At 43.9% G+C, this 26,544-nt stretch overlaps 1 protein-coding gene across 1 annotated transcript in view; it reads left to right on the top strand.

The window, feature by feature from the left end:
* The first annotated feature begins 13,649 nt into the window (after positions 1-13,649).
* LOC119661494 overlaps positions 13,650-26,544 on the top strand; it is a 27,942-nt gene continuing 15,047 nt past the window's right edge. The window contains exons 1-6 of the mRNA XM_038070862.1: positions 13,650-13,789; positions 13,873-14,000; positions 14,081-14,146; positions 18,493-18,568; positions 18,632-18,749; positions 18,811-19,009. Coding sequence (XP_037926790.1) covers positions 13,650-13,789; positions 13,873-14,000; positions 14,081-14,146; positions 18,493-18,568; positions 18,632-18,749; positions 18,811-19,009 — 727 coding nt within the window. The remainder of the gene's footprint in view (positions 13,790-13,872; positions 14,001-14,080; positions 14,147-18,492; positions 18,569-18,631; positions 18,750-18,810; positions 19,010-26,544) is intronic.

The raw sequence follows: 26,544 nt of genomic DNA, 5'->3' as shown, positions 1-26,544 counted from the left end.
TGACAGCGTGGTTCAACGCTCCCGCCCAGAGAGGGGCCGCGTATAGCAGGATCGACCTCACCACTCCCGCGATGAGTAGCCTGCGACTATACTTCGGCCCTCCCACGTTAGGCATCATCCTTGCAAGGGATGAGCTGGCATTTGCTGCCTTTTCTCGCGCATAATCCAAGTGTCCCTTGAAACTCAGCTTGGCATCGATCATCACCCCCAGGTATTTGACAACCGATTTTGAGACGACCTCACGATTACCAACCCGGATGGTAACCGTGTTGTTCTTCCTACGGTTGGTAATGAGGACCGCCTCCGTCTTTTCGTCCACCAGGTCCAGCTTGACCATTCGTAACCATGACTTGATGGTATGAATGGCTTCATTTGCATAAAGCTCCACGTCCTCGGGATGCTTTGCAATTGCAACTACCACCAAGTCGTCCGCAAAACCAATCAGCGTTGTCTCCTCCGGCACGCAAAGGCCAAGCACTCCGTCGTACATTATGTTCCACAGCAGCGGTCCCAATACAGAACCTTGAGGCACACCTGCTGTCACAATGTACTCCTTCGGCCCGTCGTCCGTCTCGTACCAGAGAAGTCTATCCGAAAAGTAACTTTCGATGAGCCGAGCCAAGTAGCTAGGAACACCCAGTTTGGCCAAAACGCCCTTAATCCAGCCCCAGTTGGCTGAGTTAAAAGCATTTTTGACGTCCAGCGTCACCAGAGCACAGCATTTGCCCATGGCCATTGCATTTCGAGCCAATTCCACGACCTTTGCTACTGCATCGACCGTAGAATGGGCTCGCCGAAACCCATATTGCCGCTCTGAAAGACCACCCGCAAGCTCGATGAACGGGAGCAGCCTGTTGTATATCACCCTCTCCAACATCTTCCCCATGGTGTCTAAGAGACAAATAGGGCGATATGAAGAGGGCACGCCGGGTGGTTTTCGAGGCTTCGGTAGCAAGACCAGTTTCTGCCTCTTCCACTGGGCGGGAAACACTCCTTCCGCCATGCACGATTCGAATGTGCTTGCGAACCACCTTGGTCTGGCCTTGACCGCCACCTTCAGAGCCCTGTTCGGAATTCCGTCCAATCCCGGAGCCTTGCTGTCCCCAATACGTCTGCAGATTTCCCAAAGTTCCTCTTCGGTAACATCAGGGATCGAGAAGACGTCCTGCTGAGCTGCCAGTTGGGGTTCTCTTTCGTCCTGCTCCTGCTGCGGGAAAAGAGTTGCAATTATTTGCAACAAGAGCCGTGGGCATGTCACCTGAGGTGACTTTCGCCCGCGGATCTTCTTCATTACAACTTGGTAGGCTGTACCCCACGGATTCGTATTAGCCTCCACGCAGAGCTTCTGGTAGCATTCCCGCTTGCTTCTCCGAATGGCCTTCTTAAGGTTGCTTCGCAGATCCCTGTATTCCTCCTCACGCTCCTGGTGCTCTGGCCTTCCTCTTGTCCTGTGGGAAAGTCTCCTCGCTCGGAGACAAGAGGATCTCAGGGCAGCGATCTCCGTGTTCCACCAGTAGTTTGGCCTCTTGCCGTGGTGCAAACGTCGTCGTGGCATCGTAGCGTCGCATGCTTCGGTTACACGCTGAGACAGCTGTGTGGCCCTTTCCACCGCTGTTCCATCTGGATCATGGGCTCCCTCCAATGCGGCCAGGAATGTCTCCTCGTCGAAAGCTCCGATAGACCAGCCAACCGCCTTAGCCTTTCCACCTCCAGAGCGTCGTTGACTGCTTCCCCGGTTCCCAATGTGGAGGAAGATGGCCTGGTGGTCACTATGGGTGTAGTACTCACTCACTTGCCAAGCCATCCCCCTCACCAGTGAAGTGCTAACAAATGTCAGGTCAACGATCGAACCCGACCCTCTTCCTCGAAAGGTGGGCACGCATCCAACGTTGGCCAGCACGATGTCCAGTTCCGCAAATGACTCCAACAGAATTTGACCTCTGGTGTTCGTCGATCGGCTTCCTCACTCCAGGGCCCACGCGTTGAAATCGCCCGCAATGATTTTAGGGCTGCGGTCTCTAGCATCCAACACCAGACTGTCTAACATCTCCTCATATTGTGCTAAGGTTGCACTAGGAGGAGCGTAGCAGCTGTAAATATGGACACCGTTGACCTTCGTCCTTATAAAACCGGCTGCCGGGGGGGCCATGACTTCCTGAATGGCCTGTCTTCCGCACGCCCAGATTGCCGCGTTACCAGACGCATCCACCGCCCAAGTCGCACCGCCGTAGTTTCTGTACGGCTCGCAAATAACCGCGACATCGACATTCGACTCTCGAATGGTTTGCGAGAGCAGGTCCTGAGTTGCCTCACAATGATTGAGATTGATTTGTATCAATCTCATTTTCCTGTGCGGTTCAGCTCCCTCCTATATACCGGACATCTGCTGCTTCCCGAAATATGCCGGCCGTCCACGCCCTCTTTCCCACTACATAACATACACCGTGGATCTCGGGTGCAATCTTTGATGAGATGGCCCTCTTCCCCACACTTCCTGCAACTCCTCGACCTATCATGCTGGCTAGTGCATGCCGCCGCAAAATGGCCAAAATCGAGGCATCTGAAGCATCTCTTTAGAGAGATTTGTTCCCTGAGCCTGCACACGACCCAACCTACTCTTACCTTGCCCGCGGTAATCAACTTAATAGCTGATTCCGCCGGCAAACTAATAATAGCGGTCTGTGTGCCACCATATGCCTTCTTCATCCTTTTTATGGCACTCTGGTCTATATCGCCAAGGTTGAACTGCTGCTTTAGCGCAGCACAGATATCCTCCCGTGAGGTGACTTCACCTAGGTCCTTGCACTCAACCACTATCTCCTGTTTCCGAGCTCTTACCTCAGCTTCCTCTCCAAGTACACTTTCCACCTTCCCGCGGAAGTTATCGGCCGACTTGTCGGCGGATTTACTTAACTCCAGCATCAGATCCCCTTTCTGTGTTCGCCTAATACGGCTCACATTATCCCCCAAATCCTTCAATTGCGGGTCAGACTTCACCTTTCGGAGGATGTCGGCATAGGACATATTTCCCTTCTTGGAAATAATTATTATTTCTTTTTGTCCCTTTGCCTCTTGTTGCTCACCTTAGTCCATTGTTCCGGCCTCCGGGCGTTGGTTTTTTCCACTTTTGTAGGTGTTGTGGCTGCAACCGTGAGATTACCGACTTTCGCGGGTACTCTCGCCGGCTCCGCCTTCTTTGGTGAAGAGGCTTTTTTCTTCTTCGGGACTTGCTGTGGTCCAAGAAGCTCGCTGGTACCGTCTCTAGCCCGTTTTCCTGTCTTCCCGCCTGCTTTATCACTGGGAGGCGTCACCTGCGTTTCCCTTGTGACCTTGCCAACTGACGCTTGGGAATTCTTTTCTTCGAGTACCCTGATATAAGACAATTTAATGCCTCTTATCAAGGCTCGAATATTTTGGTGGATATTCCGCCTCTCCTTGATGAACTCGCACAGTTCATTTATTCTTTCCCCGAGTGTAACGAACGCCATTCCGGTATGTTCCCGTTTGCTTTCGCGCCTTGCGCCACAAGGAATGATCTCGATTAAGGGACTATTCGTATTTCTTTCAGAGTCCCGCGACGAATCTCGACTACCAAAAAGAACCATTGTTCTCGGTGGTGATCTCCCAAGCTTCGAACTCCTCCTAAAGGGATCCGGTGTGGACCTAATTTCCACTCCACCATTATCTCTTGTAGCATTAGATGCCACAGTAGCCAAGTTTCCCACTACTGAGGCACTGCGGTCGTTGGATATCGACGGCCGGGAGCCCGCTTGCTCACTCCCAAAAACCGCCGGCACTGGGTTTCCGAAGCCCTGCACCGTACAAAAACCACTTTTCTCCTCTTCCATATTTGGTTTAATTTCTGGGTGTCCTTCCCATAGCCAATTTTTATCCACGGGTGGGCGTTTACTTCCCACCTACCCGACCTGCGCATAAGCATGCCCATACACGCACATCTCCGGATGCGTGCATGTGCATGCCCATGACACATTCGCCGAGCATTCCCTTATCCGCACGAAGGGACCCGCCTGATGGGAGATTTGGCAACTCCACACAGGCTTTTATATATATAAGAAACATGTAGAAGGTGCAACATGCAATGAGTAACTTAAGTATACATACATTCCAATAATGTTGAAATGTATGATATGTGCAATCAATGTACACTGTACCCAGCTTTTTGTAAATATTATATAATATAACAAATTTAAACTTGAAAATTCAGTTGAAGGTTTCAACTTTCTTTTATATCAAAATTATCATTTACAGGGCAATCATATAATATATATACTTTTCTAAGGTTTTGTGTAAAACAAAACCTTATTAAAATTGGTTTACTGTATATCTGTCTGTCAGTCACACAGATTTTTCTCGGAAACGATTACAACGGTTGACACGAAATTTGGTAGAAAGGTGGAAAGTGTGAATGCTCACGCATGCAGTGAGTTAGATTATTCTATGTGGTGGAGGGTCATTTTTTCACGGACTCATTTTGAGAAATTACCCAATCGAAAAATCTAAAAAAAATCAAGAGTCTGCCACTGTATGGTGCCTAGGCTCCGAAATGCCCTCCATACCGATTTCTGTCCAAGTAAAGTTAGTATAGTTAGTTAGCATATCACCACAATTTTTAGTAATTGACTGCAAACGCCGGTCACGGGCGTCCGTAATGGACAGCAAAGCGACGAAACCGCTAATTGTGGAGCGATTCGAGGTCTAGGCGCCACGACGACCAGGAACATTGCTCAGCTTACCGCAGTTATTGCGCCACAATCAGTGGTGACTACTTCAACAAGTTTGCGTAAACAGTGAATGAAGTGGAATGAAGAAATGAACCTCCTCATCATCCGCTCCTACTACAAAATAACGGCGGTGGCGGGCACAACACCTTACCGCCCCTTGTTGCACCAGGGATTCGTCGAGCGTTTTCCGCAATTCGCGCACGTGACTGTGTAGCGAATGCAGACCAGTACCGCTTTATAACTCGCAGCGACAAAATCCCGGCCATCATCAGGGAGCGTGTTCGACTTGAGGTCACCGCGGAAACTGGTGACCCCAGAGTCGATGGGAACAGAAGTGGCGGCATCAATAACACCACGCCGCAGTGCAGGCAACAGTTTCAGTACTCGCTCAGGTTTGGGACGAATTCCAAAGAGCGTGTATAGCATTCTCCGAAAATGGATCCTTTGCATAGATCAGGTATTCTCAGACTCTATGGATCTCCAGCAACACCTGGATTTCAAATCAATGATGCGATTGCATCTCAACTGTGTGCTGATATGTCGCTGCTGCAACTACAATCATTTGTTTATTGTGGTGCAGTTACAGCGGTTAGCTTGCACGTCAGAAGATTCGCTTTCGTGTTATTGATTTGAGTGACCAAAGAGATCCACCATGGAAAATTCGTCTGTAACGTCGGCGGGACTCACTAAGGCAGGACATTGCTAGGCTGATTCAGATTAGCATTGGCAATGCCAGCAGACGGGTGAAGAATAAAGTGCAGAGGGTTTGCCGGAACCATGCCATCCCCAGTGAGGCACCCGTAGTTGAAATTCTGGACACACTAAAACAGAAACTTTCTATCATATGCAGTCAGATACGACGGTATGGCGAAAGTCACTCCAAATGTGTGCAGAATGCAACATACGCGAGGAACCAGCGGAGCTTTTTCAGATCTTTCAACGAATCCCAACAGAGCGTCCAGACAGTACAGTTTTCAGTGACGGAAGCGAAAGAGTATTGGGCTGGGATGGACTTTGGGGGTTACTCGCCCAGCATGCTGAGTGGGTTACCGCCGAAGGCACCTGCCATGCCAATACGCCTGGCATGAATTTTACGGATGTTACCGAAGAGGAAGTTCGACGAGCCATAAACAGCTCGAAGAACTGGAGGGGCCCAGGTCTGGATCGGGTGCAGAACTTCTGGTACACAAATTTATGGAGTGTACATGGTCGGTTGGCACACAGCATAAATCAGGTCATGTGTCGGCCGGAGGAATCTCCACCCTTCCTCAATGCGGGGATTACCTACCTTATCCCTAAGAAGGACACGGTGCAGGACCCCGCAGACACAAGATCGATTACTTGCTTACTAACCCTCTACAAATTCATAACTTCTATTATTAGTGGAAGGGTCTATGCGCACCTCGAGACCAACAACATTCTGTCCGAGGAGCAGAAGGGCTGCCAAGTTGAGCCAAGGGACTGCAAAGAGCAATTCATTATCGACCCGGTAGTTGTAGGACAAGCAACTAGAGGCCAAAGAAACCTCTTTAGTTGCTATATCGATTATGCCAAGGCTTTTGATAGCGTTCCGCATACTTGGCTAATCGCTATTCTATATCTGTATCACATTGATCCGAAATTAATAAAGTTTTTGGCGACAGTCATGGAAGGGTGGAATACCACCTTCTCAGTGCGTACAACTGAGGGTGCTAATACCTCAGAGCCTATCCATATACGGAGGAGCATCTTCCAGGGGGATTCATTGAGTCCCCTTTGGTTTTGTATGACACTTAACCCCCTTTCATTGCTCCTGAATGCATGCCCGACATAGTATTGGTGACCTCCACATCGAAGCTATGACCGAGACAGACTTATACAAATACCTAGGAATTCTGGAAGGAACCCATGCTCGATTTAGTAATCTTAAGGATGCTCTGCTGTCCGAATTCCTACGACGTGTAAAGCTGGTGCTGAAATCGCATCTCTCGGGAAAGAATAAAATAGCACATTGAATATAGTTGCTATTCCTTCACTGGCTTATGCATTCGGAATATTGCCGTGGACGAAAACCGATCTGGAAAATGTCCAGCGGCGGCTACGGACAACTATGTCCAAATTCCGAATGCATCATCCAGAGTCTGCCGTGGAGCGGATAAACCTGCTTCGTACCATCGGAGGTAGGGGTGTGGTTGACGTGGCGGCACAACATCATCGTCACGTCGACTCGCTGCGCGCTTATTTTTACAGCAAAGAGCAGGCGAATCCCATGCATGCGGCTGTCTGTAAGGTAAACTGTGGACTGACTTCCGCCACCCGAACTCTCATTTCTGGCTGTACCGGCGCAATACGTTAACGCTATATGTAAGGTGATTCATCAAAACCTCGCATACAAGCATGGGCTCATCACGGGAACATGACCGGTTTACCGATATGAGCCGCAAGCAATACTTGATAGTTCTGCTTACAGCATGTATTGGGACCGGCAAGTTCTGACTGATCGCCATATTCCACATAACAAGCCTGACCTACTGTTAGTTGACAAGACGGGTTGCTCCGCGTATATTATTGATGCTACTATCTCTCATAACAGTAATATAGAGGGGGAAATACGTGGAGAAGAAGGTGAACTATGAGCCACTGGCTCGGGAAATAAAAAAGAGACAAAAAGGTATTGCACCTAAATCTCTCAAGGCTTCCCTTGATGCCCTGGGACTTTCACACAGTCTGGTTCAAACCATGTGGAAGTACACCATTCTACACCAGCGTCCTTTAGTTTTTAAGTAGGTAGGATGGTCCGAGCCTAAATGCTTGGCACTTAGTGCTAGTATTAAGTCAAATTTGGCATCTGCTGACATTGTGACAACTCGGAAAATAATCAAATAATAAATTGGTGCAACAGTCCAATTCGATCAGGGTCTTAAAGTGTGTTAGAGCAATACCCTGTATGGGGCAATGTGCTCGCCCGGGATGATTACCTTGATCTGACTCATGTACTCATTCACAGCTGAGTCGACTGGTATCCATAGTCAAATCACAAAATTGAAGAACACCGGCAGATCGAAGTGATGAATGTGTTTCTCTTGCAATACCACTAACAACACTTATTGGTTACCAGACCAGAAATGTTGAAGGACTAGCAGGTAAAGTCTTCTGCCCCTCACCTAGAAAAACAATAATTGAGCCAGAATGTTCCGCGTCAGGATTTCTATTTTTAGCTGCTATTGATGCGCTTTATTGTTGCAATTGACGCCGGAACGCGAAATTTTGCCTATTTGTAACATTTTTGAGGGTATCCGCCCGAGCTGCTAATTCTTCTCCGTTCCGTTATGTTGCTAATTCGCTAGCTCGTTCTGTTTAAATCACTTCCTTCAATTTTTGGAAACTTCCATGATGTGCGAAATTGAATGCGCCGTCATCTTCAAAAGCCACGGGAGTCCTATCCACAAGATAACACTCGGAAGAAAACTGCACCGAAGTAACAAACCACTGGTGCTTTGCCGACCTCATGGCGAGGAGAAGAACCTTGAGAAATCAAATGGGATTGTCGGAGGCGCCTGAGTTGGGTTTTGCCTCCAACACTGAAATGCATTCGTGGAGACACCTCTCTTTCCGAGTGGCCTTGATGTTTTCCTGGTCATCGGCGTCTGGTGCTCTGAGGTGGCGGGGAGGAAGACGGGGCGGCAACCCTGTTGGCTGAACCAAAACCAAGTGGCCGAGGAGAACCTCCACGTGGTGGCACCGGAAAACGCTGTATCGCATTGGCTTGCCGGCCGTGATGCAGTAGGCGAATGCTCCAAGGTCTAGCAAGGGCGATCAGACCCGAGTCTGCACGGGGACTCATCTGAAGTGGCTTCGGTCACGAAACCTTACCAGGGGTATACTGGTACCATGGGAACCGAGGTAGCCCCTGGACTCTTATACTTCAGGAGAATTCCTATCGTATCTGAGTACAGCTCGGTTGGTTGCGGTTGGCCCCCTTATGGGAGTTTCATGGGGGCTGTGATTGTGCTCGAGCGAGAAGAGACCTTCGGGCCTCGACGTGGTGTTGCGTATCAACACGGGTGCCGTACTCCATAGTTCGGTAGAGATTTAGGTAATTCTTGCATCCACCAGTATGAATGCTAAGCCATGCACTTGGTATAGATTGGTACTGCTCTGCTTGTCTAACGGGGCTCTGATTGTGGTCACAAAATCAATCCGTGCCTGAAGAGGGCCGTAGGATTAAGTCTCAAGACAGGTACCTACGTTAAACACCGAGGACTTCACTGGTCACCGGCGTCTATCAAGTCGATATTTAGGAACGATAGCTTGGAAGTTTCAAAAATCGTGCTCTGTTTTTTGTTTACATACCTGTCGATCACACGTAGATCCGGAAGTTGATTTGAATTGTCCTGAATTCGGGCTATCAATAGGAGATATTCCCCATGTCCCATGAACGCACTTTGACTCATTAGCCATTTGAGGAAGCGCTTCGAATTTATGTCATTCCACGTAGGGCCGGAACTTCTTAATGGCCTGCACGGCAGCCAGATACTCCTGCTCCGTCACCGTGTAATTGCGTTGCGCAGCGTTTCTGCGACATTAAAGCAATAGGGACCTCGTCTCCTTCATGTGTTATTTGGATGAGAACCGCGTCTATGTCGTCTTTCCTGGCATCGTAATATATAGAAAACGGTTTAGTGGAAGCTGCATTATGCAGCAGCAGAACGGGTGTAAGCGTCGTCTTCAGTTGATTAAACGCTTGGAGCCCATTATCGGTCTATTCGAACCGACGACCCTTACACAGTGTATTGTTCAAAGGAGTTGAAACAGCTGCGAAGTCGCGGATGAATTTACGGTACCAGCCGCAGACATTAAAGAAATGGCGTTGTTGTTCGGACTGATCCAAACAAAGTAAAGGCTATTCGAGAGTTCCCGCGACCGAAATGAGTGAAACAGTTCAAACCTGACGATAGCCGAAATCCTTCCTAGCGTGTAAATGAGGAGTTCCATCTGCCGTCTTTAAAGTGAGACATAATTTCCGGGAGGGGGCTAATTTTTCACACAGGACTGCTCAGCCAGTTCAGCGGAGATACGACTCACCGAAGCTCCGATGTCCACCAAGCCCAATACATCCTTACCACAAAGGGTGATGTTTGCATATAGCCGTAAGTGTCCCTTCGGCTTATCGCTATCACTACCGACGAAAGAAATTGTTGTGTCCTCGTGCAGCCCAGTAGAAGCAGACGCGGAGAATGCAACGCTTGCGCGGGTAGGTGTCATACAGCTCCGAGATTCCTATGATTCGATCTTGAGCTTCTGATACCTCCACAGCCGAACATGATACGGAAGCTAGTGTCCTTCTTCCCGTATTGTAAATTAGCTGATTAATTAATATGCCAGTATCGGCTCCTTGTTAATGAACCCGAGTTGGATATTGCGGTTATTTTAATCAAATTTGTTACTGGATTATCGTTAGAAAATACTGAGGACTTGTTAGATTCAAACAGACTATTACAGACAAATCGGGAAATTTCGTAACACAGCCTCTCCTATGTCCTGGGACTGCCGCCTGGCGATGGGAGTCCATTGTTGGTTGGGTGCTCACCCGTTCGCCTCTTTTTCATACACATGCAGTGCAATCAGATTTATAAGTGTGCGGCGCATCCGTAACAACATACTTTACACCGATCCCAGCGATGACCAGGCTCTCGACAGTTCCAACACAGTGGAGCAGGCAATATTGCCTCCAGCTGATTGCCACCCTCTTCGACGTTTGATGGTGGAAGCTCAGAACTGCCCACGATGGGTCTGTGAGCGAAACGAGAGGGAGGATGGAATGAAGGGTTCGGTCTCCGAGAAGTTCCAAACCTTCTTCTCCAATGCCCCTCCTTGTCTGACCACTCCAGTTCTGCGGCGCCCGACGAAGCTGTGCTCCGGTGCTGATATGTTGTCTGAACAGAGAGCTCTCCTTAGCCGAAGGCTTATTCCTGCTCGTAGCACCTCGAGCAGTTCGTCGTTGCCCATGGGCGTGAATAGGCGGTCCTCCAGCTGTAGGATGGCCTCTAGATACTCAGCGAAAAGCTCGCCGGCCCTCCCAGGGTATACCCCCGCACTATTTTTCTTATCCGGTCATCCAGGTAATTGCCTCCTTTGGAGAATCTGTTCAGGTCGGCTGGTTTTGACACAACCTCCTCATCCTCCTATGGTTGCAAATGCACAGAGGTCTTATTGGAAGCCATATGGAAAGATAGAGTAAACAAAAAAAGTCAAAATTTCGCAATATTTGCCCTACCTCTAATTCCCAAAAAAACGTCAGTCCACAAAAAAATAAAATCTCCCATGAAGAAGAAAGTCAATGACCACCCGCCGGCCAAGTAGATGAATCACCTCAAAGCTATCTAAGGAAAACAAAAGGATATGGTTAGGAAACTCTACGTTTTGTGAGGAGTCCGATCGGAATCGCAGACCTAAGCTCCTCCCAGACTAGAAATCTGGTGACGGCACGATCATCTTCCCAACTTCGACAAGGTCCAATCTACTTCTTTCCACATCCACCATTCAGGTACCTTAGCAACAGTTTCAGCTGGCTATGTAGAGGAGTTTACTGAAGATCCCTATTTTGAACGTGAAGCTCGAACTTACAGGAGGATCTTCACCTGGGGAACAAATCCTCCTAAGGTCATTTAGGCATCAGAGTATTCGTAAGTGAACGGAGCTCTGATAATAATAATATCAAGCCCAGTGGGTGTAAACCCCAAACGATAATGAGAATGCCACCTTTCGGGCCGCATGTTGGGCGCCAACTCTGTTACAATGACAGTACGACTTTGCATCATCTTGGCACCAACCCGGTCACCAAGGCTGTCAACCAACCAAACTCCTCTAATAGGTTTGCCAATCATGAACACCGACTGCGCCAGATGATATGTGGAACCGGCAGCTAATCAGAATGCTAGGAGTTCGGCGTGGTGAGGGCCGAGGCGCTTGGGTCGCAAATATTATCTCCCTGTCAGGATATAGAGATTTTAATCACGTGCCTAGACCCAATAATAAAAGAACTAAACCCACCCGTGGTATACTACTCTAGTACAGACGTGAAGTCAAGAGGCGGGTTGATACCACCAAAAATTTCATTCCGAAAGGAGCTAAACTGCCTAACGACCTAATAAGGGGGGGGGACGAAATCACAAAAAAAAATAACACTCACGGGATTAACGAGGGAAGGACTAGCCTTAAGCCGATTCTGGTACCTACGCGACGAGTGGCTTCCATCTTCCTTTCTTCTTCATGGGAGGCCAGATGAAATGGTGGCCGTGCGGCGGCCCACCCCAACCGAAATGTTTGTCCCTCTGCCGCTTCAAACATAATGGGGGGAATCCTAAATACTATGGACGACTAAAGCTTTCCTGGGGAGGGCTAAAGCAAAACAATCTAAATTCTATTCATGGTTATCAATTATACTTATACTTTAGATGAAACATATAAATGTAAGGCATGTGTTACACTTTTAATTTTCTTTTTAAGGTTTTGTGTAAACACAAAACCTTATTAAAATCGGTTTACCGTCTGTCTGTCTGTCTGTCTGTCTGTCTGTCCGTCTGTCTGTCTGTCTGTCTGTCTGTCTGTCTGTCTGTCTGTCTGTCTGTCCGTCACACGCATTTTTCTCGGAGACGGTTATAGCGATTGGCACCAAATTTGGAAGAAAGGTGGGAACTGTGAACGCTCACACATACAGTGAGTTACATCCTTTTACGTTGAATTTAAGGGGGGGTCCCCATACATGCAAAACGGGGGTGTACAATTTTTTTTCATCAAATATAGTCATGTGGGGTATCAAATTAAAGGTCTCGATTAGTACTTTTTGAAGCCGGTATTAGTTTTGACATTTCTTGGAAACGTGGGGAGTGCGGGGGGTTGAAAGTGATCATTTCTTTAAGGGGGCCATTCTCAGAAACTACCCAACCGAAAAATCTGAAAAAAATCAGGGGGCTGCCACTATATGGTGCCTTGGCTCCGAAATACCTTTCACACCGATATCTGTTCAAAGAAAGTTAATAATAGTATATTACTATAATTTTTTTTAATTGGCTGGAAACCCCCCTTAAATTCATCCTAGCCGCACGAAATTCTGCAGTGATGTAGGCTATAATGTAGAGCATGACCATACCAAGTTTGATGGAAATCACACTATTACTAACAAATTTATAATACGTCGAAATTGTTGCTTCTTTGAAAATTGAAGACTATTAATGTCAATATCAACCGAAAGTGAACATATGCATATATTACGTGCTACGTACTAAGAAATACACAAAACCTTTCGTACCTGAAGCGTCCAGCTTTCGGTTTCCCGACTTGTTTAATAACTATTAAGATACTTAATTCCTAATCTCTATGGTTTTTTTTTGGTTTTTAATCAAAATTTTGGCAATTTAATAACAAACCCATCGGACTATCAAATAATCATTCAAAATTAAACGAAATTTACAAAGTCCATTCAATCTACTAAAATGCCGATCGTGATTCCGGTATTTTTGTAATATCCAACAAAATATGCACTATCTCACACTAAACCAAAACATGTGGACAACCCAAAATAATCTTTACTGAATGAATGAATAAATGAAAAACACCCCATCAACATATTTAAGAAAGTTTATGTACAAAACCATTTGAGAGTCATACAGAGCTGCCTGCGCGTATACTTCTAGGTGTAATCTGGGTAACTATTTTGGTCATAATTGAAGTTAAATATTTTTGATGTTCCACTCAGTATTTTAAATTCTGCCATCTGCTTGCACTGTACTAAATTAACGAATAGGCAGTTAAAAAATTGTGCCACCTACTGGCGTTGTACTTAAATAAAAAATTTTACGTCAGCGGTAAACAGGAACCGGAAGTGTATGAATATATTTGTGATTACGGGAGGTTCTAATTACCAAAATGTTCCAAGACACAATTGCAATTTCAAAAGATATCAAAGAAGCTATTGAGAATTGTTGGCTGGCTGCAACAAATCCTCATTTTTTTCGTGAATTACGAAACCGGCAGGCAATTGAAGGAGTGAATCTGCTGCAAATATGGTAAGAAAGATGTGCTTAGCTGCACACTATACATACATTTCTTGTCATTTCAAATTCTAATATATGTATGTTCGCATTCCTAGTGCTGGTGTAGAAATGGCCACATATAATAATGTGGAAGCTTCACGAAAAAATGTTTTCCTTCGACATGCATCAAATCTTCTTTTCGGGACGGCTCGAATTTATCAACAACAGGTTTATTTTTTGTACGGTAATCTTTCTTTCTTCTATGTTAAATACTTAATATTTGGTACCTAATCTCAAAGCGGAATCTACAATTCATTCTTTTAGTCACGGAACTGATACAGTATTTAATAGAATGTAATGGTTTCCTGTATCTCACATTCCAATTCAGAAGTAAGGACGTTAATACGTTCCGAAGTAAAAAGCTTGATATAGTCATACATAATTGATTGAGGTTCTCTACATTAGAAGGCAAAATTTTGCAAAAAAAAAGTTTGCAGAATTTTGCGAAAAAGAAAATGTTTTTGACTGCACTAAACGCATATTCATTCGAAAAATCAGTTTTTAATATATTTTCGGTAAAAAAATAAATAAGCAAGGTTCTTGTACTTTGCAAAAAGGTCGAAAGTTTTGGAGTAAACACCTACATATTTTTGTTCTTTTTATGGTTTTGTGTAAAACTGCTTTCTTTTTCTTCAGCATTTGTCCCGTTCAAAAGCGGGGTTGGCTCGTCATGATCGGTTTCGCCATTTTCCTCTATCGAATGCCTTATCTGGGTGCAATCTGGAGGCTTTTAAATCCCCATCCAGCGTATCAAGCCACCGTTGTTTCGGCCTGCTCTTTGGTCGTTTACCATCGACTTCGATGTTCAGACCAATCTTGGCAAGTGAATTCTCGTTAGCGCGAATTGCGTGACCATACCACCGAAGACGCCTCTCTCGCAATTCATACTCATTTCGGATGTTAAGTCCTTGAGGGTTTTACGTGAGAACCTGTCTGGAAGACTTAATCCCACGGTCTTCTTAGGACACGGATTAACCAGTCTATACCAAATGCATGGCTTAGCATGGCCCCGTTTTCCTCACCGCCACCTCTGGGCACCACATTTCGGGTGTGATCAAAACGTGTCACCCCACCAGTCCAACGCAACATCTTCGTCTCCATTACCGCAAGACTCCGTTCATTGTCTTTTATAGTCGGCCAACACTCAGAACCATAGAGGGCGACAGGAGGAGCGACATTACGGTAAATTTTAGACTTGAGACGTTCGTTGATACATCGCTCACAAAGGACACCAGTTGTGGAACGCCACTTCATCCAGGTTGCGTTAATGCGTGAAGCAATTTCATAACGCAGTTCTCCATTGGCTGATAGCGTTGAACCGAGGTATTTAAATAGCTCAGTTCTGGACAGATCACTGCCGCTGACAGTGATTGTGCCTGCTTCATGGGGATCAGTCGTCAAAAATTCAGTTTTGTTGAGATTCAATCTGAGACCGTGTTGCGTGAGGCGATCATTCAATTTTTGGACAAGCTGCTCGAGATCATTTTTGCTATCAGAACCTGGAAAAACATCATCTGCATAAAGTAGTGTGTAGGGCGCTGGACGTTGGATATCCCGTGTGACGGCGTCCATAACAAGAACAAAGAGGAGTGATGAGAGAGCGCTTCCTTGATGAACACCAACAGAGACACGAAGCGGTTTTGATACACCCGCCATACTTCGAACTTTACTTTTCCGATCGTGATAGAGCAATTGAACCCAGCGCACGAGTTCTTCTGGCACGAAGTATTGTCGTAAAGCATACAGCTGAGTTCGTGTGGCACACGGTCAAACGCTTTCTCTAGATCCGGAAAGGCAATGTAAAGAGGGCGATGCTTCTCACTGTGTTTCTCCATGAGTAACCGCGCAGCGTGTATTGCGTCAGTAGTTCCGCAGTTTTTGACAAATCCGGCTTGATTCACGGTTATTTCAACGATTTCGCGAATACGGTTGTCAAGAATGCGTTCAATAATCTTCACGGCATGGGAAAATAACCGGATCGGATGGTAATTTCAACACTCTGCTTGACTACCTGTCTTTTTGCATATTGGAACAGTGGTACTTTCTTGCCAGTCAGATAGTGTTTTTCCTTCCTGAATAAGCCGATTAAAGAATTCACTGAGCCACAGTGTTAGGTCGTCAGGTCCTGTGGTTTTTCCAGATTTCATACGTTTTATTGCCTCCTCGACTCCAGTTGCGCTGACAGGTGGGACTGCTTCATATGTTGGCAATGATTGTGAAAGTGGAGGATAAGCAAATTCTCACCATCTATCCGTTGCGGCTCGACGGTTGGTAAGCAAAGTACCATTCTTGTCATTAACGCAACAGAAGTGTTCGATATCCTGTGTAAGTTCGTAATGGCTTTTAGCAAGTCGATACAGATCTCGCTCGCCATCCAGTGTCCAGTTAATTGTAAAGATTTTTCGAATGGTTCGGTCGAATGACAGGGACTGCTTTTTTTGCTTCCCGGTTGGCACTCTTATAAATTTACCCATTAGCAAACATTATCGTCGAGAAATTTGTGGTAGAGGCGTTTCTTTTCACGGACCTTCATTTCACATTTCACATCATCATTCCAAAGCCAAGTATCTCGGTTAATGTACCGCTTACCCGGCTTGGTGACCCCGAGGATTGCAGAGGCCGCTTTGTGGATCGTGTCTTTCATTTGGTTCCATGATTTTTCCACATTCGTAATGGTCGGCAATCGTATGAGTGAGATCGCGTCTTCTTTCTTCTCACCAAATCGCCACCATTTAATGCGTCGCGGGCCAGTGCGTTCCTCACACTGTTTTATCGGTGGCTTAATTCGATAGTCTCATAAGGAACGACTTGACAATCAGTGACAGTGGTAAAATGTCGGCGTCGTATGAGAATATAGTCGATTTGCGTTTTACTGTTCCCACTATAAAATGGGTGGGTGGGTGTCCGCAAAATTGATTATACGCTCGCCACCCTCATTGCGCGCTCCATCTGTCTTTTCACCCACATGACCATTAAGGTCGCCGGCAATGATAATATAGTCGCCAGCAGACACGTGACAAGCATTTTCATCGAGAAGTTGCCAGAAGGCATCTTTCTCGACATCATGTCGACCTATCTGCGGTGCGTGCGGGGTGAAGAAGTGAATAGTGTGATCAGCTGATATAATGGTGAGCTTCATCAGCCGATCATCGAATCGTTCAACTTCTTTAATGGCATCACGTAAACCCTCTGAGATGGCAATGCCAACACCATATTGAATGTGTGGGCTAGCGAAATAGAGAAGCCATTTTTACCATGTTCGCGTTCAATGTCGCAGCTTTTGGCAACAGACCATCGGGTTTCTTGCAGAGCGCAGATATGAATGCGCCTTTTCCGAAGGGCTCTTGTGAGTTCCTCCGTCTTTCCAGTTAGGGTACCAACAGTTAGCGTGCAGACACGTATTTTTAGTGTTCGGTTTGTTCGGACTAACTTGTTTACGTCCTGACGCCGTCCATGCATCAAGAACCCTTACCCATTTTTAGACCGGACCGGGGCCCATCCTGTCGCGTCGACCGAGGCCGACGCCCTAGCATTTCTCCGAGGCTTGACACCAATACGATCATCTTATTTGTAACAACATTGTATGCATTTTCTTGGTTGGCCTCTCGAGGGATCTGCCACCAAGAGAGACCAGGCAACATTTAGCATAATGTGATAACTCCAACTTTACTTTATTTGCCTCTTTCCCTGATCTCAGCATTTTATTTTTGTTTTATTGCGGATAGTACAGAGTAGGTTGCCTCAAGCCCCTCCTCCTTTACCTGGGGTTGGGACCAGCATACTATACTAATAGCATGGCAGAGTATTGTGTAAAACAAAGCCTTATTAAACGCACTTTTCTCCAAAAACGACTAAACCGATTCAAAATAAATTTGTTGGCCATATGGAAACTATTAAATCCCACGCATACAGTGAGTGGCATAAATTTAGGTGGAATTTAAAGGAAGGCTCCCCATACATGCAAAGGGGGGATGTACATTTTTTTAACTGTATATAGTCATGTGGGGTATCAAATGAAAGGCTTGGATTAGTACTTTCCGAAAGTGATATTAATTTTGACGTAAATATGCAAGTAAGTAGCCAAAATGTGCATATCTAAAGTCAGACAGGACTTATTTTTGGAAACTACTGTTACATCGGTGTAGCTTTCTTGTCGCATTCGGAGTTTGAAAATTCAAATTTGAGGTTTCGGACTTCGGCTGTGGCAGGAGAGTTTTATCGCTACACCGTTTGCCGTGGGAAATGGCGGAGAATTTTTCGGTTTGTGGGGCAGATGGGAGAGGAGAAAAGAGGAGTTTGCGTGGGATAAGAGTGAAATCTGGTGTGTGTGAGCGAGAAAATTATGGTTTTTTTTCTGAGTGTTATCTTGTGGATAGAACTCGTGCGACTTTTGAAGATTTCTTTGTGTGGTGTTTGCAAACTGCAAGACGGATCATCCTTGAAACTGCAATCGAATTTAATAAGGTTTTGTTTTGCACAAAACTGTAAAAGTGATAAGCATACAATTCAAATTTGCTGCACCCGGAAAATCTAGTAGTAAATCTAGTTCTAAATAGATGGTGTGACCTTCTGAAAAAAATACCAAGCAACCATATTTCCAGCCACTTAAACAAGCATTGCTTTTTTTAACATAACATGTAAACAAGTTTTAAATTGTATTCAATTTCCTTCACTAGAAAATATTCATCGCTTGTTAAATAATCCCACTCTTTTTTCGGAACCATTTGGACGTTTATTACGGAAACGAAAAAGGTACTGAATAAGTAATAAAACATTTTACATAAATCTTCCAAATTTGTTATGTATTCACTACAGGGAACGTTTATCCACAGTCGATTTTCTGGGAAAAAAAGTCAGAACAAATGATATTCCATCTGGAGATATCTTGAGCCAGTTTCATGAGATATTGGAATTAAATGATGAAGAAAAGAAAGTTTGTAGTAAAAATGCATATTATTTTCCCCCTATACTTACGAAACCTTTGTTTCATGTAGATATTATCTTCTCAAAAATGCCTGCAATCGGCAAATCAAATATGTCTCATTGAATCAAGCGCATTTCCAGAAATTCTAGCGGAGCACTCCAATAACGAAGACACTGCTGATTTTGGTGTGATAACATTAGACCAAATTAATTGCTTCTCACGTCCAATGACACCACGAAAAAGGACATACTTTGAAGCAAACGAGGATGGTAAGTTATTATTAAGTGCCTTCACATTTACTTGAAATTTTAGATAGCATTTTCGAAGTTTAGTATACCACTTGGTCACTACTTTGTGAATTATGGGGCCCAGACTCTTCCTACCTCTTGGTATTTTTTTCTCAATTGCATTTTCAATGAGATTGTGTTTCAGTTCCATCATCACCACAATTGCTGCCCAATTGATAAGCTTATAGCAAGGTTTGATTGCTGTTTATTTGACTAATTATTTAAATATTTTGGGCATTATATTAAAGGCCTAACCATACGAGACATAAAAACGCAGATGCAGCTGTTTATGTTCATTTTGCTCAGTGAGATTTTAATATAACTGTCCATAATGGACATATGCCAATCAAATATCTCCGTTGCAATTCCGTCAACATTCCGTTAAGCATGACGATTTCCATATCAAGCGAACTCAACATACGAAAATGAAATTTTGTATTTTCTGTCATAATTTCCTATTTTTATTTTGAATTTTCAATGAAAAGTAGCCGTTATTTAGGAAGATCAAAAAATGACCTAGAAAATTTATCTACAGCACTCGAAAACTAAAATGTTGTCCTCTTGTCTTTGAGAAATAGCAAATGAATGTTTTAGCAAAGATATCACCATCAATTTTCAATCAATATCCCATCATTTCTTTCAAAAAATAATATAGATTTTGTCCGGACCATACTTCGCACGGAAGCTACTGAAAAATGGGATTAATAATAATAATAATCGTTGGCGCAGCAATCCATATTAGATCAGGGCCTTGAAGTCTGTTAGAGCACTTCATTCAAGACCATAACAGTACACTGCAGTAGTACACTGTAGGAAGCCATGTGGTCAGCATTGCGCTCGCCCGAGATTATTACCCTGATTTGACTCAGGTGCTCATTCACAGCTGAGTCGACTGGAATTCGACGTTAAATCACGATACAAATCCCACTGCCACCAGTGAGATTTGAACCGCGCTCTTCCTTACGACAGCCTTGTGCTCTAACAACTCAGCTATCCGGACACTAGAAAGGGAATTAAGCGTCCACTAAATTGAACTGTTATCACCTTCATAACTGAATTTACAACAGTGTTGGCTGTAGCGCTACCATCTCTCGATGTGTCCTTCAGCGCGGCACTGCCGGGTTGGTGCACGACCGGAGATAGTGTCAACCACTTTGAACGCGATGTATTGGTGGTCGTTCGCCGAAAAGTTTTCCAGAACTTGTAACCCGTCTATTGACGACACTGTCGATTCCAACGCGAATTCGAGAATGCTTTCTTCGCAGCCTAAATCCAGACAAAGCGACCCTGTTGGCCTTGGGTCGGAACCTGAAGTCGGGCGCCATCCAGAACCTATCAACAGCAGTTCGCCGTGATAAGTCGGGATGCCATGTGGCTGGGTTCGGGGTGTTCAGGGACTGTTCGATGCTTAGCACTAGATCCGCTTTTATCTCCGCAGCAAAATACGCTAGCATTGAAGAATGTTAAAGCTCTCAAGCTGAGCTGCAGTCAACTTGGAGAAAACTTTGGACCACTGTACCGATAGCGCTATCATGAATATGGCCGAAGAAGGTGGCTTTTATGAAGGAGATATTCCACTTACTATTGTAATGCTCAGACAGGAAAGACAGAACTGCTCCAACTTGTGGATCAGGTAGATCATCAACTTTTCATATGGTAAAATACACAATGTAAGGATTCCTGATGCTTGTAGGAAGTAATGGGGGCTCGGGTCGCAAAATAGAATGATTACATTATTGACCAAAAGTTCAAGTCATTGATAAGCAACGATTCGGAGACTGCCCCGACTTCATCTCCTCACCCGACTGCTTTATTTCACGCACCAGTTGGCTCGGGGAGGGGTCGCCTAAGGTGAGCGCCACCAGCAAGTATTTCAGCTTTGCTGAGTCACTTACCGACAATCGCTTGATGAGGATGCCCTTTAACGTTGAGTAAGAACATTCTTCGAGCACGTCGACGACAAGCCTAATCGACTCCTGGGCCACCGAGGGCATTATTAAATCGCGTTGCAACAGTAGTGAAATATACGTTAAGTATCGGCTGGAGACCCCATTCCCTTGCAAAGGTCCTCTTGCCGGTACAGAAGGCTTAGAGGCCTTCTTAACCCTCGGTTCTATATTCAATCTCTAATTTCGCTTCAGTTCCAGGATTACACGCAAATATTTTACATTGGGGGAAAGAACCAATCTTTGTTAATTTAGCAGCGACGGTTGGAATTCAGGTACTCTTGGCTTGGTGATGAACCGGATCAGTTTCTTTTTTGGTTGGGTTTATGTCGAGTCCGCATCTTGCGGCAGGCACATATTTCCCAACGCTCCTTTCATGCCTTTGATGATGTTACTCATAATGAAAGGAAACGTCCCTTACACCGATATCACCAAATCGTCGGCATACCTCACCACCTTCACGACACTCCTGTCCAATATGCGTAAAATTTTTCCTCCATTACTTTCAACCGGAGATGGTCAAGTGGCTACCTCCCAGATCAGACTGAATTATCCTAGTTCTTAGCATGGATATTATCCAATGCGTAAGATACCCTTCCAATTCAATAATAGTCAAGGCTTTCTTAATGGCGTTGGTGCCAATGTTGTTGCATGATCGCTCTATATCCAGAAAGGCAGCTAGAGTGTATTTTTTGTACTGTAGTACCGAACTCATGATCACTGTCTGCTTTCGGTATAAAAAACCACGCGTGCGCGTCTCCTAGACTGTTTGAATCCCAGCCAATTTTAACCTCGATAATTACCGATTTATGCACGAATATGGCTGCATACCCTCCAAGCAAGGCTCTGATTCGCAGTCCTCCTTGCTGGCGGGGAAGTGCATCTGAACTAGTAGCTCCAGGTTTTCACTTGTAAATTTCGTCCAGGAGCTTCCGACTTTTCAAGAAAAGAGGGACTCGTATGTTCCTTAGACAGAATCTTACTAAGTCATGCAGATTTGCTGGTGCTTTCAATGTTCTGACAATAGGCCAACCGCCTCTTGACTCTCTTGATGGCCGACTTGTATGTATCTTCGGGCAGTCCTTGTATGGTTTCCTAATCAGTTTCCTGAGGCTGAACAGATCTTCATTCCACCACGATGAAAATGTTTTCTTACTGTATTTAGCATAAAACGAGACTTCGAAAGCGCCTTTACTTTCGAATACCTCCTCCCAACCGTCACAATTCCGCGAGCTGGGAAATAGAAGGTTGGAGTACTCCCTCTGTTACACACCGATAGATTTATGTTTATAAAAAAATTTCTAGGAGGAAGACCAGCAGGTTAGCTGAGGCGCACTTCCAGTGTTGCAGATTTATCTGCGCTACTCTTAGCATGATCTGCTTGCGAAGGAGTGTGAGGTATCAAATTAAAGGGCTCGATTAGTACTTTTCGAAATTGATCTTATTTTTATATTAGGTGAAACACAGGGGGGTAAAGGCTCAAAATGTGTACCCCAAAATGTGAGATGGGTCCCGTTCTCGGAACCGAAAAACCGAAAAAACTGGAAAAATTCACAATGGTGAAATCTAGACCTCAAAATACATTCCATTCCGTAATGATCGGATATCAGATCAGATATCGGAATGATCTGCACAAATAAAGTTAATAATAGTTCATTACCATATTTTAGAAATTTACCCGATTTGGTAATATAGGCGCAGTATATATAAAGCACAATTTTGCAAAGTTTGAACTCAATCTAACTATTATTAACACAGTTATAGAAGGTCGAAATTTCGCATTTCGGACAAATTTATAGCTCTCTAAGACGTGTATGACATCATCACCACATAAAGTGAATTTATATGAACGGCTCCTTTCCTAATTTTCCCTTTTAAGGTTTTGTGTGAAACGAAACCTTATTAGAATAGAGTCGGTGTCTGTCTGTCTGTCTGTCACACCCGATTTATTCGAAAACGGCTTGACCGATTTTCACGAAAATTGGTAAGAGTGTGTGATCTGCTGTTCCCTTTACATGCAGTAAGTGGCGCCTTTTTTTGTTAAGTTTAAGGGGGCTCCCCATACATGTGAATGGAGGAAAATGTCAGAGTGTCAGAAAATGTGGGCATGTGGGGTATCAAAGGGCTCAATTAGTACTTTTCAAAACTGGTTCCATATTTGATACTGGGTGAAATAGGGAAGTGAGGGCTCAAAATATGACCCACAAAAAGTGTAACAGGTCTCGTTTTCAGAGCCTATACAACCGAAAAATCTGATAAAAAATCACGGTGGTGTATCTCTACGAAATCTAGGCTTCAAAATACATCTGGTTCCGATATATGCACAAATAAAATTAATAATAGTATATTTCCACATTTTAGAAATTGACGCGGAAACCCCCTTATGTTCATCCCAGAAGTACAAAATTTGGCATGGGTGCAAGGAAGAACATAATGCATTTGGTCAAGTTTGAAAAAAATCCAACTATGATTAACAAAGTTATAGGAGGTGAAAGTTTGCCATTTTTTGTGAATTTCGTGCATTCTACAACCTGTATCATGTCATCATCACATATCAATTCATCAATACCATAACGAGATGAGTTCTTATGAATGGGGTCGGAAAGAATTATTTTGTTTTAATTTTTTAGTCATTTGTATATGAATATAAATTACTCCAACCGGATGTGTGTGTACATAGGTATATAGTATATGCGCGCTAATGAAGTTTGCGGGTAGTGTCTAATTCAGATATTGTAGATATATTTGTACATTCAACCAGCCGTATTTATTATACGTACTATATATGTACATATGTATGATTTTACGCATGAAGTAAATCGGAAATATGGGTACGATCAATTTATATACGTGCATATATATGTACAGTATTCGGAAATAGGCAGTTTGTTTGTTTAGGGTGAGTATAATATCTATGGTTGTAATATGTACGTATGTCTTGTAGTTTGAAAAAATATGAAGGATTATGTTGAATTTGTAGTTATATACGGATAGAAAAATGTGCGTTGAAGTTTCTTACATAAGATGAACACAAAACCTTTATACCCGAAGCGCAAGATTCCGGTATTCTAACTTGTTTAGTTCTTTTATTTTGCTAATGAAGTTTGCAATAAGATGGACATTGTCTATGCAATGTTTGTAGATATTTACATCTTCAAGACCTAGTAAAAAGCTTAAATATAACTCATATCTACCTACTTAGCTAAAAAAGAAAATAGATCGGAAATCAGAGGGTTTGTTGATGCTACACATCGAGTCAAAAATTTCGTTGGTAATTTATTACATCTATCGCCGTTTGGAAATGTAATCTTGGAATGGAGTACCAACAGAGGAGATTTGATATTATTTTCAAGATTTTCTTTTGTGCAATTTGCAGGTCTTTAACATCGATTTTGTAGCCATGGTTAACATTGCGGAAGCATACGTAAATGAGGCTAAATATATTTGTTTATACTATAGTGGGTAGTGGGTAGAAATTTTTAAATAATATACTATTTGGTTTTATTTTGATTTTAATGTGTTCTTTCAGTGTTCACTTCTTATCTATAAACGTATCATACCTAGATATCGAACCGAATCTTGCCATTCAATTTCGTTATTATTTAAAGATAAGCAACGTTTGCGCGAGAAAAATATGCTAAAATACTTTTCTAACTAACCAGATTAGTATTACTGCGGGTTTTCGCTTGCAGTGTAAATGGCGGTATCTTTTACGAATCGGGCTAATTCGCAGCTAGGGTTTTTGGGTATATCGATAATATAATTTTTATAATTTGTCATTTTATAAATTAATTCATCGTTCCCGACCATGTCAATATATACCCCAAAAATATTTTTTTTCAATCTTTTCTGCAACTACTTTTCCTATATGATGCTCGATATTTCAACCGTTTTTTAAAACTTTTTTGGCATGAGGTTTTGAATTATGATTTAAAATTTGTAATTAATGAATTTGATAATCGTTTGTATTTGTTTTTACGGTCAAATTGGGCTCTTCCAAAAACAGGTGGGTTGATGGTTGAAAGCACATCTCCATTTATAGTAATCTGAAACAAAAATTTCAAACTGTATACTTGTCTCTATCGTCCGAACTACGATTATAATTTTACATTAATAAATACTACTAATTTTACATGTCCAAATCAAAAAGCGCGTCTATTTTTTATTGAAAATTCAGAAAAATAGGAAATTGACCAGAGTTACTGATATGTAAAATGATGTGTAAAAATTTCAACACGATTGATACACTGCAGGTCTAGTTGTGCTTCCCAATAGTTAAAAAAAATATATTTTCGAGAAAAACGCGTTTAAATTTTCTGTTTTGTATGCACGTCAACATAGTGCTCTTCTTTTCTATTTGCAGTAGCTTCGTAAATATTTTGAATTCCTGTCTAAAATGTGTGTGTGTAAAAGAAAAAAATCGATCGAAAGGAAACTGTTTTGGATTTTCTATTTATATCAACACAACTATATTCAAGCGCTCTAAACGGAAGTTTTGTTAACAAAAATTCAATTTTATTCAGATTCAATCTGAGACCGGGTTGCATGAGGCGACCATTCCATTTTTGAACAAATTGCTCGAGATTAGCTTTGCTATGAGAGGCCAGGAAAACATCATCTGCATAAAGCAGTGTATTGTACGCTGGAAGTTGGATGTGTATAGTGTCCATACCAAGAATAAAGAGGAGTGGTGGGAGGGCGCCTCCTCGATGAACACCAATAGAGGCATGAAACAGTTTTGGTATGCGTGCCACACTTTGTACTTCAATGTCTGGATCATGGCCGAGCAATTTAACCTAGCGCACCAGTTCTTCCGGTATTAGGTGTTGCCGCGCACCAGATGTGTTCGTGCGGTGTGTTCGTGCGGCACTCATCCACAAGCCTTCTCTAGATCCAGAAATGCAATATAAAAAGGGCAATGTATCTGATGGGTTTCTACATGACACACCCCTTGATTGCTAACATTCAGCTGTACTATCATAGCTTTCTTTTTCCATATTCGAAATGTGGCGCTTTCTTGCCAGTTATGTTCTACCTTCCTCAAAAAGTCACTGAGCCACATTGTTGGATCCCAGATCTATGCTTTCCAGAGTTCAGATGCGATGCCATCAGGTCCTATTGCTTTCCCCGATTTCATTTGTTTTACTAATTTCTCGACTTCAGTTTCAATGAGTTTAACGTGAGCACTTGTCTGAACTTAATCTCACGGTCTTCTTAAGACACGAATTGATTTTGTGACCACAATCAGAGCCCCGCTGCAGAAAGCTACAACGGTACCAGTTTTTACCGAGTACATGACTCAGTATTCATACTGGTACACGCAAACTTTCCCAAATCTCTACCGAACTAAGGAGTATGGCATCCGTGTTGAAACGCAACACCACGTCGGGGCACGAAGGTCTCTGCTCGCTTGAACGTAACCAACAGCCCCCATGAAGCTCGCACTAGGGGGCCAACGGCAACAACCGACGTAAGGTCACAGTCAATCTATAATTAATACCCACACTCAATGGACCGGACTTGCGAATGTATTAGGGAAGCTTATGTGTACACGCCATAGGCACTAAACCA

Source organism: Hermetia illucens, chromosome 1 (genome assembly GCF_905115235.1).
Source record: "Hermetia illucens chromosome 1, iHerIll2.2.curated.20191125, whole genome shotgun sequence".
NCBI classification, from domain to species: domain Eukaryota; kingdom Metazoa; phylum Arthropoda; class Insecta; order Diptera; family Stratiomyidae; genus Hermetia; species Hermetia illucens.
The sequence above is the reverse complement of the archived record's forward strand: the minus strand, read 5'-3'. Positions and strand labels throughout refer to the sequence as shown.